This window comes from Dreissena polymorpha, chromosome 12 (assembly GCF_020536995.1).
Source record: "Dreissena polymorpha isolate Duluth1 chromosome 12, UMN_Dpol_1.0, whole genome shotgun sequence".
Lineage (NCBI taxonomy): Eukaryota > Metazoa > Mollusca > Bivalvia > Myida > Dreissenidae > Dreissena > Dreissena polymorpha.
In genome coordinates this window covers 11,961,360-11,978,321 of record NC_068366.1, presented here as the reverse complement: position 1 = coordinate 11,978,321, position 16,962 = coordinate 11,961,360, and the positions used below count along the sequence as shown (strand labels likewise).

Sequence of the window (16,962 nt, the reverse complement as noted above, 5' to 3'; positions counted from 1 at the left end):
TGATACTGTTTGCAGTTTTAAACAATTCGTTTTAATAAATGTACGCTACATGCGGGTCATCCAGCTTTTTAAGCAATATGGAAAGGTCACGCACTCAAGTATATGCATGAAATCCAGCCATCTATCTGCAATGAAGGAACACTCATTTTGCAATGTGCATGCACTGCGGCTATTTACTCATTCGCCAATTAAGACACACTCCGCTATATGTGTGGAATCCAGCCATTGGAGAATGCTCGATATAAAGTATAACTCTTTGGCAAGGTCAGCAATGATGTATGGATTTGAGATCATGTAGAATTGGTTCGTTTAGTGGTATAACTCAAGGGTAGCAGAGCTGTCAGAGCTGGAACGTAGTCTAAATGGCTCAATCCGTACCGAACATCGTGAGTGCTCGCCCAAAGGCAATGCTTGACATTCATGCTTTATAGTACAACTTTGTTAGTATGCATAATTCAATATGAGTGTGTGATGTTAATGTTCATGCGCGTTCATTTGTTTTGCGGACCATATACACTGTCAGAAATGTTGCATTTTCGGACAATACGAACTCCTTTCTCGGATCGCTATACGACTCGTTTATCTGGTTTTAGTGAGCTCAAAAGACAATTAGATGTACACATCGGCTTATTAAACAAACTATTGGTAAAAACAAATTTTCTCACCGATAAATATGACTTATTTTTGTAATGTGATTGGTATATTCCTTGTATGTATTCTTTTGTTATTTTAGTACACACGTAGGCACCCGTTTGTTTAGTTTCTAATAACTCAGCATTATTTATGCGAACTTACGTTTGCACGAATGATTAAGTTCATAATATTTCGCATAGCTTGCCCGGCCCTCATAACAGAACACACTAATACAAGCCACTGGCATTTGGATGGTGCTGAGTTACACAATGATACGTTGATGAATTACGACGCGAACGTGCCACTAAGGTGTGACATTGGATACTGGTTGCACCCTTGGTCGACTTCGGGCAACCCAAATACAACTCAGACACTGAAGTGCGGAATAAATGGGACCTGGACACCTGCTGCAGATTGCTCATTGATAAGTATGCAATTTTGAGAGAATTGTTTGACGTCGTTTCCTGTGATTAAACACCCAACAGACGTTCAGAGCTTGTACATGTTATAGCCAGCACACTTTTCTGATTGATCTTAAATAGTATATTGCCAATAGGAGAGACGATTGAATGTTAATCATAATCAGTTGACGATACAAACTGTGCAGGGATAGCGATTTTTTTCTGGTTTCATTTGTCTTGTTAAAGTGTCTATATATCGGTACCTGCTGACAAGTACCATAACTTTAACCATCTTGTACATATTGTCCTTTGCCAAATCACTGAAAAACCAACGAGAACCTTTCTCATTCGTATAATCTTACACCCACCGATTGCATAATAGATGCATTCACTAATGAATCAGTATGCAGCGTACGTTTAGATCAATATACATTCTGCAACGAAGTCGATAAAGTATGCCTCTTTTTTCAAAACATTGTACCTGATACTGTTTGCAGTTTTAAACAATTCGTTTTAATAAATGCACGCTTCACGCGGGTAATCCAGCTTTTTAAGCAATATGGAAAGGTCACGCACTCAAGTATATGCATGAAATCCAGCCATCTATCTGCAATGAAGGAACACGCATTTTGCAATGTGCATGCAATGCGGCTATTTACTCATTCGCCAATTAAGACACACTCCGCTATATGTGTGGAATCCAGCCATTGGAGAATGCTCGATATAAAGTATAACTCTTTGGCAAGGTCAGCAATGATGTATGGATTTGAGATCATGGAGAATTGGTTCGTTTAGTGGTATAACTCAAGGGTAGCAGAGCTGTCAGAGCTGGAGCGTAGTCTAAATGGCTCAATCCGTACCGAACATCGTGAGTGCTCGCCCAAGGGCAATGCTTGACATTCATGCTTTATAGTACAACTTTGTTAGTATGCATAATTCAATATGATTGTATGAGGTTAATGTTCATGCGCGTTCATATATTTTGCGGACCATATACACTGTCAGAAATGTTGCATTTTCGGACAATACGAACGCCTTTCTCGGATCGCTATACGACTCGTTTATCTGGTTTTAGTGAGCTCAAAAGACAATTAGATGTACACATCGCTTATTAAACAAACTATTGGTAAAAACAAATTTTCTCACCGACAAATATGACTTATTTTTGTAATGTGATTGGTATATTCCTTGTATGTATTCTTTTGTTATTTTAGTACACACGTAGGCACCCGTTTGTTTAAGTTTCTAATAACTCAGCATTATTTATGCGAACTTACGTTTTTGCACGAATGATTAAGTTCATAATATTTCGCATAGCTTGCCCGGCCCTCAAAACAGAACACACTAATACAAGCCACTGGCATTTGGATGGTGCTGAGTTACACAATGATACGTTGATGAATTACGACGCGAACGTGCCACTAAGGTGTGACATTGGATACTGGTTGCACCCTTGGTCGACTTCGGGCAACCCAAATACAACTCAGACACTGAAGTGCGGAATAAATGGGACCTGGACACCTGCTGCAGATTGCTCATTGATAAGTATGCAATTTTGAGAGAATTGTTTGACGTCGTTTCCTGTGATTAAACACCCAACAGACGTTCAGAGCTTGTACATGTTATAGCCAGCACACTTTTCTGATAGATCTTAAATAGGTATATTGCCAATAGGAGAGACGATTGAATGTTAATCATAATCAGTTGACGATACAAACTGTGCAGGATATCGTTTTTTTTCTGGTTCATTTGTCTTGTTAAAGTGTCTATATATCGGTACCTGCTGACAAGTACCATAACTCTAACCATCTTGTACATATTGTCCTTTGCCAAATCACTGAAAAACCAACGAGAATCCTTTCTCATTCGTATAATCTTACACCCACCGATTGCATAATAATGCATTCACTAATGAATCAGTATGCAGCGTACGCTTAGATCAATATACATTCTGCAACGAAGTCGATAAAGTATGCCTCTTTTTTCAAAATATTGTACCTGATACTGTTTGCAGTTTTAAACATTTCGTTTTAATAAATGCACGCTACATGCGGGTAATCCAGCTTTTTAAGCAATATGGAAAGGTCACGCACTCAAGTATATGCATGAAATCCAGCCATCTATCTGCAATGAAGGAACACTCATTTTGCAATGTGCATGCACTGCGGCTATTTACTCATTCGCCAATTAAGACACACTCCGCTATATGTGTGGAATCCAGCCATTGGAGAATGCTCGATATAAAGTATAACTCTTTGGCAAGGTCAGCAATGATGTATGGATTTTAAATCATGGAGAATTGGTTCGTTTAGTGGTATAACTCAAGGATAGCAGAGCTGTCAGAGCTGGAGCGTAGTCTAAATGGCTCAATCCGTACCGAACATCGTGAGTGCTCGCCCAAGGGCAATGCTTGACATTCATGCTTTATAGTACAACTTTGTTAGTATGCATAATTCAATATGATTGTATGAGGTTAATGTTCATGCGCGTTCATATATTTTGCGGACCATATACACTGTCAGAAATGTTGCATTATTTTGGACAATACGAACGCCTTTCTCGGATCGCTATACGACTCGTTTATCTGGTTTTAGTGAGCTCAAAAGACAATTAGATGTACACATCGCTTATAAAACAAACTATTGGTAAAAACAAATTTTCTCACCGACAAATATGACTTATTTTTGTAATGTGATTGGTATATTCCTTGTATGTATTCTTTTGTTATTTTAGTACACACGTAGGCACCCGTTTGTTTAAGTTTCTAATAACTCAGCATTATTTATGCGAACTTACGTTTGCACGAATGATTAAGTTTATAATATTTCGCATAGCTTGCCCGGCCCTCAAAACAGAACACACTAATACAAGCCACTGGCATTTGGATGGTGCTGAGTTACACAATGATACGTTGATGAATTACGACGCGAACGTTCCACTAAGGTGTGACGTTGGATACTGGTTGCACCCTTGGTCGACTGCGGGCAACCCAAATACAACTCAGACACTGAAGTGCGGAATAAATGGGACCTGGACACCTGCTGCAGATTGCTCATTGATAAGTATGCATTTTTGAGAGAATTGTTTGACGTCGTTTCCTGTGATTAAACACCCAACAGACGTTCAGAGCTTGAACATGTTAAAGCCAGCACACTTTTCTGATTGATCTTAAATAGTATATTGCCAATAGGAGAGACGATTGAATGTTAATCATAATCAGTTGACGATACAAACTGTGCAGGGATAGCGATTTTTTTCTGGTTTCATTTGTCTTGTTAAAGTGTCTATATATCGGTACCTGCTGACAAGTACCATAACTTTAAACATCTTGTACATATTGTCCTTTGCCAAATCACTGAAAAAACAACGAGAACCTTTCTCATTCGTATAATCTTACACCAACCGATTGCATAATAGATGCATTCACTAATGAATCAGTATGCAGCGTACGCTCAGATCAATATACATTCTGCAAAGTCGATTAAGTGTGCCTCTTTTTTCAAAATATTGCACCTGATACTGTTTGCAGTTTTAAACAATTCGTTTAAATAAATGTACGCTACATGCGGGTCATCCAGCTTTTTAAGCAATATGGAAAGGTCACGCACTCAAGTATATGCATGAAATCCAGCCATCTATCTGCAATGAAGGAGCACTCATTTTGCAATGTGCATGCAGTGCGGCTATTTACTAATTTGCCAATTAAGACACACTCCGCTATATGTGTGGAATCCAGCCATTGGAGAATGCTCGATATAAAGTATAACTCTTTGGCAAGGTCAGCAATGATGTATGGATTTGAGATCATGTAGAATTGGTTCGTTTAGTGGTATAACTCAAGGGTAGCAGAGCTGTCAGAGCTGGAACGTAGTCTAAATGGCTCAATCCGTACCGAACATCGTGAGTGCTCGCCCAAAGGCAATGCTTGACATTCATGCTTTATAGTACAACTTTGTTAGTACATATAATTCAATATGAGTGTGTGATGTTAATGTTCATGCGCGTTCATATGTTTTGTGGACCATATACACTGTCAGAAATGTTGCATTTTCGGACAATACCAACGCCTTCTCGGATCGCTAGACGACTCGTTTATCTGGTTTTAGTAAGCACAAAAGGCAATTAGATGTACACATCTGTTATTAAACAAACTATTGGTAAAAACAAGTTTTCTCACCGATAAGTATGACTTATTTTTGTTATGTGATTGGTATATTTCTTTTATGTATTCTTTTGTTATTTTAGTACATACGTAGGCACCCGTTTGTTTTAGTTTCTAATAACTCAGCATTATTTATGCGAACTTACGTTTGCACGAATGATTAAGTTTATAATATTTCGCATAGCTTGCCCGACCCTCAAAACAGAACACACTAATAAAAGCCACTGGCATTTGGATGGTGCTGGGTTACACAATGATACGTTGATGATTTACGACGCGAACGTGCCACTAAGGTGTGACGTTGGATACTGGTTGCACCCTGGGTCGACTTCGGGCAACCCAAATACAACCCAGACACTGAAGTGCGGAATAAACGGGACCTGGACACCTGCTGCAGATTGCTCTGTGATAAGTATGCATTTTTGAGAGAATTGTTTGGCGTCGTTTCCTGTGATTTAACACTCAACAGACTTTCAGTGCTTGTACATGTTATAGCCAGCATACTTTTCTGATTGATCTTAAAAGTATATTGCCAATAGGGGAGACGATTGAATGTTAATCATAATCATAATCAGTTGACGATACATATTGTGCAAGGATAGCGATTTTTTTCTGGTTTCATTTGTCTTGTTACAGTGTCTATATGTAGGTTGCTGCTGACAAGTACCATAACTCTAACCATCGTGTACATATTGTCCTTTGCCAAATCACTGAACAACCAACGAGAACCTTTCTAATTCGTATAATCTTACACCCACCGATTGCATAATAGATGCATTCACTAATGAATCAGTATGCAGCTTACGTTCAGATCAATATACATTCTGCAAAGTCGATAAAGTATGCCTCTTTTTTCAAAACATTGTACCTGATACTGTTTGCAGTTTTAAACAATTCGTTTTAATAAATGCACGCTTCACGAGGGTAATCCAGCTTTTTAAGCAATATGGAAAGGTCACGCACTCAAGTATATGCATGAAATCCGGCCATCTATCTGCAATGAAGGAACACGCATTTTGCAATGTGCATGCAATGCGGCTATTTACTCATTCGCCAATTAAGACACACTCCGCTATATGTGCGGAATCCAGCCATTGGAGAATGCTCGAAATAAAGTATAATTCTTTGGCAAGGTCAGCAATGATGTATGGATTTGAAATCATAGAGAATTGGTCCGTTTTGTGGTAAAACTCAAGGGTAGCAGAGCTTTCAGAGCTGGAACGTAGTCTTAATGGCTCAATCCGTACCGAACATCGTGAGTGCTCGCCCAAAGGCAATGCTAGACATTCATACTTTATAGTACAACTTTGTTAGAATGCATAATTCAATATGATTGTATCAGGTTAATGTTCATGCGCGTTCATATGTTTTGCGGACCATATACACTGTCAGAAATGTTGCATTTTTGGACAATACGAACGCCTTTTTCGGATCGCTATACGACTCGTTTATCTGGTTTTAATTAGCTCAAAAGACAATTAGATGTAAACATCGGTTATTAAACAAACTATTGGTAAAAACAAGTTTTCTCAACGATAAATATGACTTATTTTTGTAATGTGATTGGTTTACTCCTTGTATGTATTCTTTTGTTAGTTTTGTTATTTCAATTGTTTGACGTCATTTCCTGTAATTAAACATCCAACAGACGTTCGGTGCTTGTACATGTTATAGCCAGCACACTTTTTTGAATGATCTTAATTAGTATATTGCCAATAGGAGAGATGATTGAATGTTAATCATAATCAGTTGACGATACAAACTGTGCAAGGATAGCGATTTTTTTCTGGTTTGATTCGTCTTGTTTAAGTGTTTATATATAGGTACCTGCTGACAAGTACCATAACTCAAACCATCGTGTACATATTGTCCTTTGCCAAATCACTGAAAAACCAACGAGAACCTTTCTCATTCGTATAATCTTACACCCACCGATTGCACAATAGATGCATTCACTAATGAATCAGTATGCAGCGTACGCTCAGATCAATTTACATTCTACAAAGTCGATAAAGTATGCCTCTTTTTTCAAAATAGTGCACCTGATAATGTTTGCAGTTTTAACCAATTCGTTTTAATAAAAGTACGCTACACGCGGGTAATCCAGCTTTTAAAGCAATATGGAACGGTAACGCACTCAAGTATATGCATGAAATAAAGCCATCTATCTGCAATGAAGGAACACTCATTTTTCAATGTGCATGCAATGCGGCTATTTACTCATTCGCCAATTAAGACACACTCCGCTATATGTGTGGAATCCAGCCATTGGAGAATGCTCGATATAAAGTATAACTCTTTGGCAAGGTCAGCAATGATGTATGGATTTGAAATCATGGAGAATTGGTCCGTTTAGTGGTATAACTCAAGGGTTGCACTGGACTGTCAGAGCTGGAACGTAGTCTAAATGGCTAAATCTGTACCGAACATCGAGATTGCTCGCCCAAAGGCAATGTTTGACATTCATGCTTTATAGTACAGCTTTGTTAGTATGCATAATTCAATATGATTGTATGAGGTTAATTTTCATGCGCGTTCATATGTTTTTTGGGCCATATACACTGTCAGAAATGTTGCATTTTTGGACAATACGAACGCCTTCTCGGATCGCTAGACGACTCGTTTATCTGGTTTTAGTAAGCACAAAAGGCAATTAGATGTACACATCTGTTATTAAACAAACTATTGGTAAAAACAAGTTTTCTCACCGATAAGTATGACTTATTTTTGTTATGTGATTGGTATATTTCTTGTATGTATTCTTTTGTTATTTAAGTACATACGTAGGCACCCGTTTGTTTTAGTTTCTAATAACTCAGCATTATTTATGCGAACTTACGTTTGCACGAATGATTAAGTTTATAATATTTCGCATAGCTTGCCCGACCCTCAAAACAGAACACACTAATAAAAGCCACTGGCATTTGGATGGTGCTGGGTTACACAATGATACGTTGATGATTTACGACGCGAACGTGCCACTAAGGTGTGACGTTGGATACTGGTTGCACCCTGGGTCGACTTCGGGCAACCCAAATACAACCCAGACACTGAAGTGCGGAATAAACGGGACCTGGACACCTGCTGCAGATTGCTCTGTGATAAGTATGCATTTTTGAGAGAATTGTTTGGCGTCGTTTCCTGTGATTTAACACTCAACAGACTTTCAGTGCTTGTACATGTTATAGCCAGCATACTTTTCTGATTGATCTTAAAAGTATATTGCCAATAGGGGAGACGATTGAATGTTAATCATAATCATAATCAGTTGACGATACATATTGTGCAAGGATAGCGATTTTTTTCTGGTTTCATTTGTCTTGTTACAGTGTCTATATGTAGGTTGCTGCTGACAAGTACCATAACTCTAACCATCTTGTACATATTGTCCTTTGCCTAATCACAGAAAAACCAACGAGAACCTTTTTAATTCGTATAATCTTATACCCACCGATTGCATAATAGATGCATTCACTAATGAATCAGTATGCAGCGTACGCTCAGAACAATATACATTCTGCGCAGGCGATAAAGTACGTCTCTTTTTCAAAATAGTGCACCTGATACTGTTTGCAGTTTTAAACAATTCGTTTTAATAAATGCACGCTACACGCCGGTAATCCAGCTTTTTAATCAATATGGAATGGTCATACACTCAAGTATATGCATGAAATCCAGCCATCTATCTGCAGCGAAGGGACACGCATTTTGCAATGTGCATGCAATGCGGCTATTTACTCATTCGCCAATTAAGACACACTCCGCTATATGCGTGGAATCCGGCCATTGAAGAATGCTCGATATAACGTATAACTCTTTGGCAAGGTCAGCAATGATATTTGGATTTGAAATCATGGAGCATTGATCCGATAAGTGTTATAACTCATGGGTAGCACTGGACTGTCAGGGCTGTATAGCGAGTCGGAGCTGGAACCTAGTCTAAATGGCACAAGTCATATCGAGCATCGTGAGTGTTCGCCAAAAGGCAATGTTTGACATGAATGCTTTATACGACAACTTTGCCAATACACATAATTCAATATGATTAAGCATTCGGCTATTAAGACACACTCCGCTCTGTGCGTAGAATCCAGCCATTGAAGAATGTTCGATATAAAGGATTACTTATTGGCAAAGTCAGCAATGGTATATGGATTTAAAATCATGGAGCATTGATCCGATTAGTGCTATAACTCACGGGTAGCACTGAACAGAGCTGTATAGTGAGTCGGAGCTGGTAAATAATCTATATGGCACAAGCCATACCGAACATCGTGAGTGCTCGCCGAAAAGCAATGCTTGACAGTCATGCTTTATAGTACAACTTTGTTAGTATGCATAATTCAATATGATTGTATGAGGTTAATGTTCACGCGCGTTCATATGTTTTGCGGACCATATTCACTGTCAGAAATGTTGCATTTTTGGACAATACGAACGCCTTTTTCGGATCGCTATACGACTCGTTTATCTGGTTTTAGTTAGCTCAAAAGACAATTAGATGTACACATCGGTTATTAAACAAACTATTGGTAAAAACAAGTTTTCTCAACGATAAATATGACTTATTTTTGTAATGTGATTGGTATACTCCTTGTATGTATTCTTTTGTTATTTTTGTTATTTCAATTGTTTGACGTCATTTCCTGTAATTAAACATCCAACAGACGTTCGGTGCTTGTACATGTTATAGCCAGCACACTTTTTTGAATGATCTTAAATAGTATATTGCCAATAGGAGAGATGATTGAATGTTAATCATAATCAGTTGACGATACAAACTGTGCAAGGATAGCGATTTTTTTCTGGTTTGATTCGTCTTGTTTAAGTGTTTATATATAGGTACCTGCTGACAAGTACCATAACTCAAACCATCGTGTACATATTGTCCTTTGCCAAATCACTGAAAAACCAACGAGAACCTTTCTCATTCGTATAATCTTACATCCACCGATTGCACAATAGATGCATTCACTAATGAATCAGTATGCAGCGTACGCTCAGATCAATTTACATTCTACAAAGTCGATAAAGTATGCCTCTTTTTTCAAAATAGTGCACCTGATAATGTTTGCAGTTTTAACCAATTTGTTTTAATGAAAGTACGCTACACGCGGGTAATCCAGCTTTTAAAGCAATATGGAAAGGTCACGCACTCAAGTATATGCATGAAATAAAGCCATCTATCTGCAATGAAGGAACACTCATTTTTCAATGTGCATGCAATGCGGCTATTTACTCATTCGCCAATTAAGACACACTCCGCTATATGTGTGGAATCCAGCCATTGGAGAATGCTCGATATAAAGTATAACTCTTTGGCAAGGTCATCAATGATGTATGGATTTCAAATCATGGAGCATTGGTCCGTTTAGTGGTATAACTCAAGGGTTGCACTGGACTGTCAGAGCTGGAACGTAGTCTAAATGGCTAAATCTGTACCGAACATCGAGATTGCTCGCCCAAAGGCAATGTTTGACACTCATGCTTTATAGTACAGCTTTGTTAGTATGCATAATTCAATATGATTGTATGAGGTTAATTTTCATGCGCGTTCATATGTTTTTTGGGCCATATACACTGTCAGAAATGTTGCATTTTTGGACAATACGAACGCCTTCTCGGATCGCTAGACGACTCGTTTATCTGGTTTTAGTAAGCACAAAAGGCAATTAGATGTACACATCTGTTATTAAACAAACTATTGGTAAAAACATGTTTTCTCACCGATAAGTATGACTTATTTTTGTTATGTGATTGGTATATTCCTTGTATGTATTCTTTTGTTATTTAAGTACATACGTAGGCACCCGTTTGTTTTAGTTTCTAATAACTCAGCATTATTTATGCGAACTTACGTTTGCACGAATGATTAAGTTTATAATATTTCGCATAGCTTGCCCGACCCTCAAAACAGAACACACTAATAAAAGCCACTGGCATTTGGATGGTGCTGGGTTACACAATGATACGTTGATGATTTACGACGCGAACGTGCCACTAAGGTGTGACGTTGGATACTGGTTGCACCCTGGGTCGTCTTCGGGCAACCCAAATACAACCCAGACACTGAAGTGCGGAATAAACGGGACCTGGACACCTGCTGCAGATTGCTCTGTGATAAGTATGCATTTTTGAGAGAATTGTTTGGCGTCGTTTCCTGTGATTTAACACTCAACAGACTTTCAGTGCTTGTACATGTTATAGCCAGCATACTTTTCTGATTGATCTTAAAAGTATATTGCCAATAGGGGAGACGATTGAATGTTAATCATAATCATAATCAGTTGACGATACATTTTGTGCAAGGATAGCGATTTTTTTCTGGTTTCATTTGTCTTGTTACAGTGTCTATATGTAGGTTGCTGCTGACAAGTACCATAACTCTAACCATCTTGTACATATTGTCCTTTGCCTAATCACAGAAAAACCCAACGAGAACCTTTTTAATTCGTATAATCTTATACCCACCGATTGCATAATAGATGCATTCACTAATGAATCAATATGCAGCGTACGCTCAGAACAATATACATTCTGCGCAGGCGATAAAGTACGTCTCTTTTTAAAAATAGTGCACCTGATACTGTTTGCAGTTTTAAACAATTCGTTTAAATAAATGCACGCTACACGCGGGTAATCCAGCTTTTTAACCAATATGGAATGGTCATGCTCTCAAGTATATGCATGAAATCCAGCCATCTATCTGCAATGAAGGGACACGCATTTTGCAATGTGCATGCAATGCGGCTATTTACTCATTCGCCAATTAAGACACACTCCGCTATATGCGTGCAATCCAGCCATTGGAGAATGCTCGATATAACGTATAACTCTTTGGCAAGGTCAGCAATGATATATGGATTTGAAATCATGGAGCATTGATCCGATAAGTGTTATAGCTTACGGGTAGCACTGGACTGTCAGAGCTGTATAGCGAGTCGGAGCTGGAACCTAGTCTAAATGGCACAAGTCATATCGAACATCGTGAGTGTACGCCAAAAGGCAATGTTTGACATGAATGCTTTATACGACAACTTTGCCAATACACATTATTCAATATGATTAAGCATTCGGCAATTAAGACACACTCCGCTCTGTGCGTAGAATCCAGCCATTGAAGAATGTTCGATATAAAGGATTACTTTTTGGCAAAGTCAGTAATGGTATATGGATTTAAAATCATGGAGCATTGATCCGATTAGTGTTATAACTCACGGGTAGCACTGAACAATCAGAGCTGTATAGTGAGTCGGAGCTGGTAAATAATCTATATGGCACAAGCCATACCGAACATCGTGAGTGCTCGCCGAAAAGCAATGCTTGACAGTCATGCTTTATAGTACAACTTTGTTAGTATGCATAATTCAACATGATTGTATGAGGTTAATGTTCATGCGCGTTCATATGTTTTGTGGACCATATACACTGTCAGAAATGTTGAAATTTTGACCATACGAACGCCTTTCTCTGCAAGGTCGATAAAGTATGCCTCTTTTCAAAATATTGCTCTTTTTTATAAAGTTTCTTTATGGAGGGACGTGTCGTTAATGAGATAACTCTAACCAATTGCGTGTAACCTATTAAAACATTTTCAATATAAAGTATAACTTTTTTGGCAATGGCAAAGTCATCAATTGGTTATGGATTTGAAGCTGTGAAGCAAGTCGGCCCTGGTACTCATACCGAATGGCGCAATCGATACTGTACATCTTGAGTGTTTTCCCAAAGTGCAATCGTTGAAAGACATGATCTTTACGACAACTTTACTAATATGCATAAATCATAAAGATCTGATCGGGTTAATGTTATGTTGAATTGTATGATTTTTTTTAGAAAGATAAAACAAAATAACAAAACGAACACGCACTACGCAATTTGCGTCAAATGGTGAAATTAAATGCCAGCCTTGCATAAGGTTTATCAATTTGGAAAGGGTAAAACGATGTTTCTGAACCGAATTTTCAATATATAAGCAGATAGTCTTATTTCTGCAAATCGACGTAAACACATCCTATTAACTTATGTTAATATAATATATAAATCAACCGAGCAGCAAATACTACAAATGTGTGCGTTACATAAAAAACATGTTATTCATGTGTATTTTCCGGATTTCCTGTTTCAGTAATTAGACAAAAACACACGACAGAGCTGGGTCGGACGTCTATAATCGACCCGCTGCCGGCATAACGGCCTTTGGCCCGAGGGCCATTATGCGGCTTCGGCCGATTATAGACGTCCGGCCCAGATCTGCCGTGTTTTATCGTTTATACTACATATCAAACTAGTTTTTTGTTTCATTCACTAAAATTTGTTACAGAGCAAGCTTTCTGTGCTTTTATTTTCATTCAATTGATTACGCAATTTATGACGTATCTTATGTAAAGTTATTTATGTGAAGATACACATAAGTTTTATCTAAACTGTCTGTATTTAAGAGAAAACTATTCGGATGTGGAGGGGGGTATTTAACAGCTAAAGAAATAGCATCAAACGAATCCAAAACATGTCATGAATAATTGGATGCTTGGATAGGACAAAATATTGTAATCGCTCTGACAATTCATTCGATTTCGTAAATGGTGTTGTTGTTTTTTCTGACAGTTATTAGCATTCGATACAATCGTTCAAAAAAATGTTATTTAGAAGCAATAGAGATAAACGGATAGACTAACATAAAACGAAACAACACATTGTTGATATTTTATTCTTAAAAGCATCAGATTAAAGGTGTCATCGTGGTAAGTGTGTATTTTACTTTACACTTTGATGTTTGATGAATCGTGTTAAAGCCCAAATATAGGCGCCAATCTAGTGTACAGAAGAGTTTCAGTTTCAATCGATATTTGTATTATTCTAATTGTGTGCTACGTGTCAGTATATTTATGTTTGATTCGTTTGTTAAGGTGTGGCCTAATTTAGTTAATCACCGTTGGCTAAGCCTGAATATGGACGCAATTCTGTTCAGTATTAGCCGCGCGATCCCATTCTATTCTTATATGAAAAATCGGCCCGGCTCAGCGGGCTTATATAATTAATATTGGCCCGCTAGATAAGAATATCGGCCCGCTCCCGACCTCATTTTGTTACTATTTATAGTAACGATATGTAATGTATGTATGCAACGACCCCTTCAAAATTTAACAATAAAACTGATTTTCTAAAATGAAAATAACAATCACTCACTCGTCTGTAAACAATTAGTCCACGTCCGATTGCCATTTGAGCTCATATGTAGATTCCAAAAGGGTTTACTGAATCAATTTCATTCTTAATTCACATATTTTATTTACATTTAAATTACACTTCTTTTGATTCCGCCGACCTAAATAGCCTTCCTGGAACAGAATTCCGTTTTTTAACGTTTCCGAACCATTTTCTAACTCATTTGCGACACATGTTCTAAGCAAGAGTCTATTTGGTGAATATGGGAGACGGACCGGGACAATTTTAATACTCAATATGGCAAAGACAATGTGGTCATCCACGTTCTGAACATGTTTCATGAACATTAAGGAGCACTGGAAAACACATGTGATTAGAAGAGTGTTTTTAAGCTGTTTTCAATCTGACCTTGTGGCTAAATGTTTTACCCCACGTATCCAATTTTGAAATTGACAAAGATATCATGGCAAAACAGGCTTGCACCGAGTGATGTGAAGATTGGAAAATAAATGTACATCTTCACTGTTCAGTAGGTAAATCCTGATGACTGACGACGCTCAACAGCAAATAAACGATGATGGAGTGTTGGACAAAAAAATTAATGTGGTTACCTCAATTTTAGATGGACATTTACTATATTCACTTCAATTTTTCGTTCCATTTTAAGAATTTTTATTAATCTCAAAGTATCACTTACTTTTTACTTACACATTCCAATCGTGATAATAAATAGAATCGCATGCTTCGTCAAAAGTGTCATTAGAGTTATTATAATTATTTCTACACTAATAGTATGATCTGTAAGAAGCCAGGATTTTTTCATTACCTAAGGATTTTGTGCACATGCAATGTTTGACTTTATTTGTTTTAGTATCCATGTTCGACCTTAATTAAATGTACATGTTATACTACTAATGCTGCGGTTACTACTATATTTAGTTAATACATAGTTCATTATATATAGAGAGAGATTATATATGTATATATATATATAATATATCTATATATATATAGGATATATATATATATAATAGATATTATATCTATCTCTCTCTAATATCTATATCGCTATTCTCTCATCTATATATCTCGATCCTCTATATATCTCTATATCTCTCTATCTATCTACTATCTCTATCATCTATCTCTATCTATAGTATCTCTATATATAACAGCAATTACTACTACTCCTGCTACTACTACTTCTATTACTACGTACTTCTTGACAACAGGTAATAGTATACTCATCATTAAATGTATTATAAGTTTAAGTGTTATAACTAGGATTACATAATACTATTTTTTAATATATCGCTTTTTCAACCGCTTCGTTTTGTTTTTTATCATACAGGTTAAACATAATCATATATATTTAAAGATATATATTTATTGATTGATTGAATTATTTATTTATTTATCTTTTTTCATTTATACTAACATAAAAATGCCTACCTGAGGTATTAGATACATACTTTTTTAATTACTGATTTTACAAGTAATACACCCTATAATATGTTTTGATCCATTATCAATCAAAGCTAGCTAAATAAAATGACCAATCAATCCTAGAAACATTAAAATATGTTTCAAGGAGTCGGAACCTATTGTGATACACTTACAGTACTTCCATGTACATTCTATTAAGAACGCATCACACAAATCATGATTTATGCATAAACTATCAAAGAATCAATATCAATCTATTAACTGTGTAAGCATTCCAGTATTGGATGGGATTGAACAAAATATTCATTCCGTGTCATTGAACATAATAATAGTAATGACAACTCATATTAGAATCTGGAATAAGATATTTAACTTGGAATGCGATTCATTTTGGTGATTAGCTATACACATAATCATCTCATGTTTGTAATAAATGTGTGTAATGGATTAGCTCAAAAGTTTGTAAACGAAACATTAATATAAATTACTTTTCCTGTTATCTTCAGTAATAAATAATATTCAGGCACGGGAAAATTTTTCACGATGTAGTTTTTATTCCGTACTTAATGATTACCGAAATATTTACAAACTATCTTCGCATTTCGAATAGTATTGCTGACATAAATGTTAACGATCAATACTCCAGTTTGATAATTGCCTATTGCTTGCATATCATTACGAGAAGTTAATCATTTTACATTTTAGATGATCTTGCGGAGTTGCGATGATTGTCATACGAAACTATATCTTGCGAAACATGTCTGATTATATACGATTGTGTGTATAACATGTAATTTACTATGTTAAAGTTAATATCTCGACTTTGTAGTACTGGTTATATGTTTTAGATTGCGGTAAATTTACTAGCGATGACCCAATCTCCGATTATGCACAAATAACATGGCATAGTGGAACCCTCTTTGGAGATGTCACTACTGTAAATTGCAATGACGGGTACAGAATCGTGGGACCCCACGTGAATAAACATGTATCAGAGAATATAACGTGTGGTTCCGATGGCCGTTGGAGAAACATGTCTGGCTGCGAACTAAAAGGTACACTGATCCTATAAGTATATAACAATGCATCCGTACACAACCGTTTTTGTCGTAAAATAACAGAACATCGTGAAAAAACTAGTTTCAGATTTTC

The 16,962-nt window shown here is 36.9% G+C and overlaps 1 protein-coding gene across 50 annotated transcripts in view; it reads left to right on the top strand.

Moving 5' to 3' along the window:
- The window catches only part of LOC127854079 (sushi, von Willebrand factor type A, EGF and pentraxin domain-containing protein 1-like), a 92,333-nt gene that overhangs the window by 62,402 nt on the left and 12,969 nt on the right, over window positions 1-16,962 (top strand). For 32 of the 50 annotated variants that reach the window (XM_052389020.1, XM_052389019.1, XM_052389018.1 and 29 more), the window contains 7 exons: window positions 834-1,061; window positions 2,352-2,579; window positions 3,869-4,096; window positions 5,381-5,608; window positions 8,074-8,301; window positions 11,093-11,320; window positions 16,659-16,865. In XM_052389020.1, the coding sequence (XP_052244980.1) occupies window positions 834-1,061; window positions 2,352-2,579; window positions 3,869-4,096; window positions 5,381-5,608; window positions 8,074-8,301; window positions 11,093-11,320; window positions 16,659-16,865 (1,575 nt within the window). The remainder of the gene's footprint in view (window positions 1-833; window positions 1,062-2,351; window positions 2,580-3,868; window positions 4,097-5,380; window positions 5,609-8,073; window positions 8,302-11,092; window positions 11,321-16,658; window positions 16,866-16,962) is intronic. The other 18 variants (XM_052389056.1, XM_052389064.1, XM_052389063.1 and 15 more) reach the window with 14 other exon arrangements.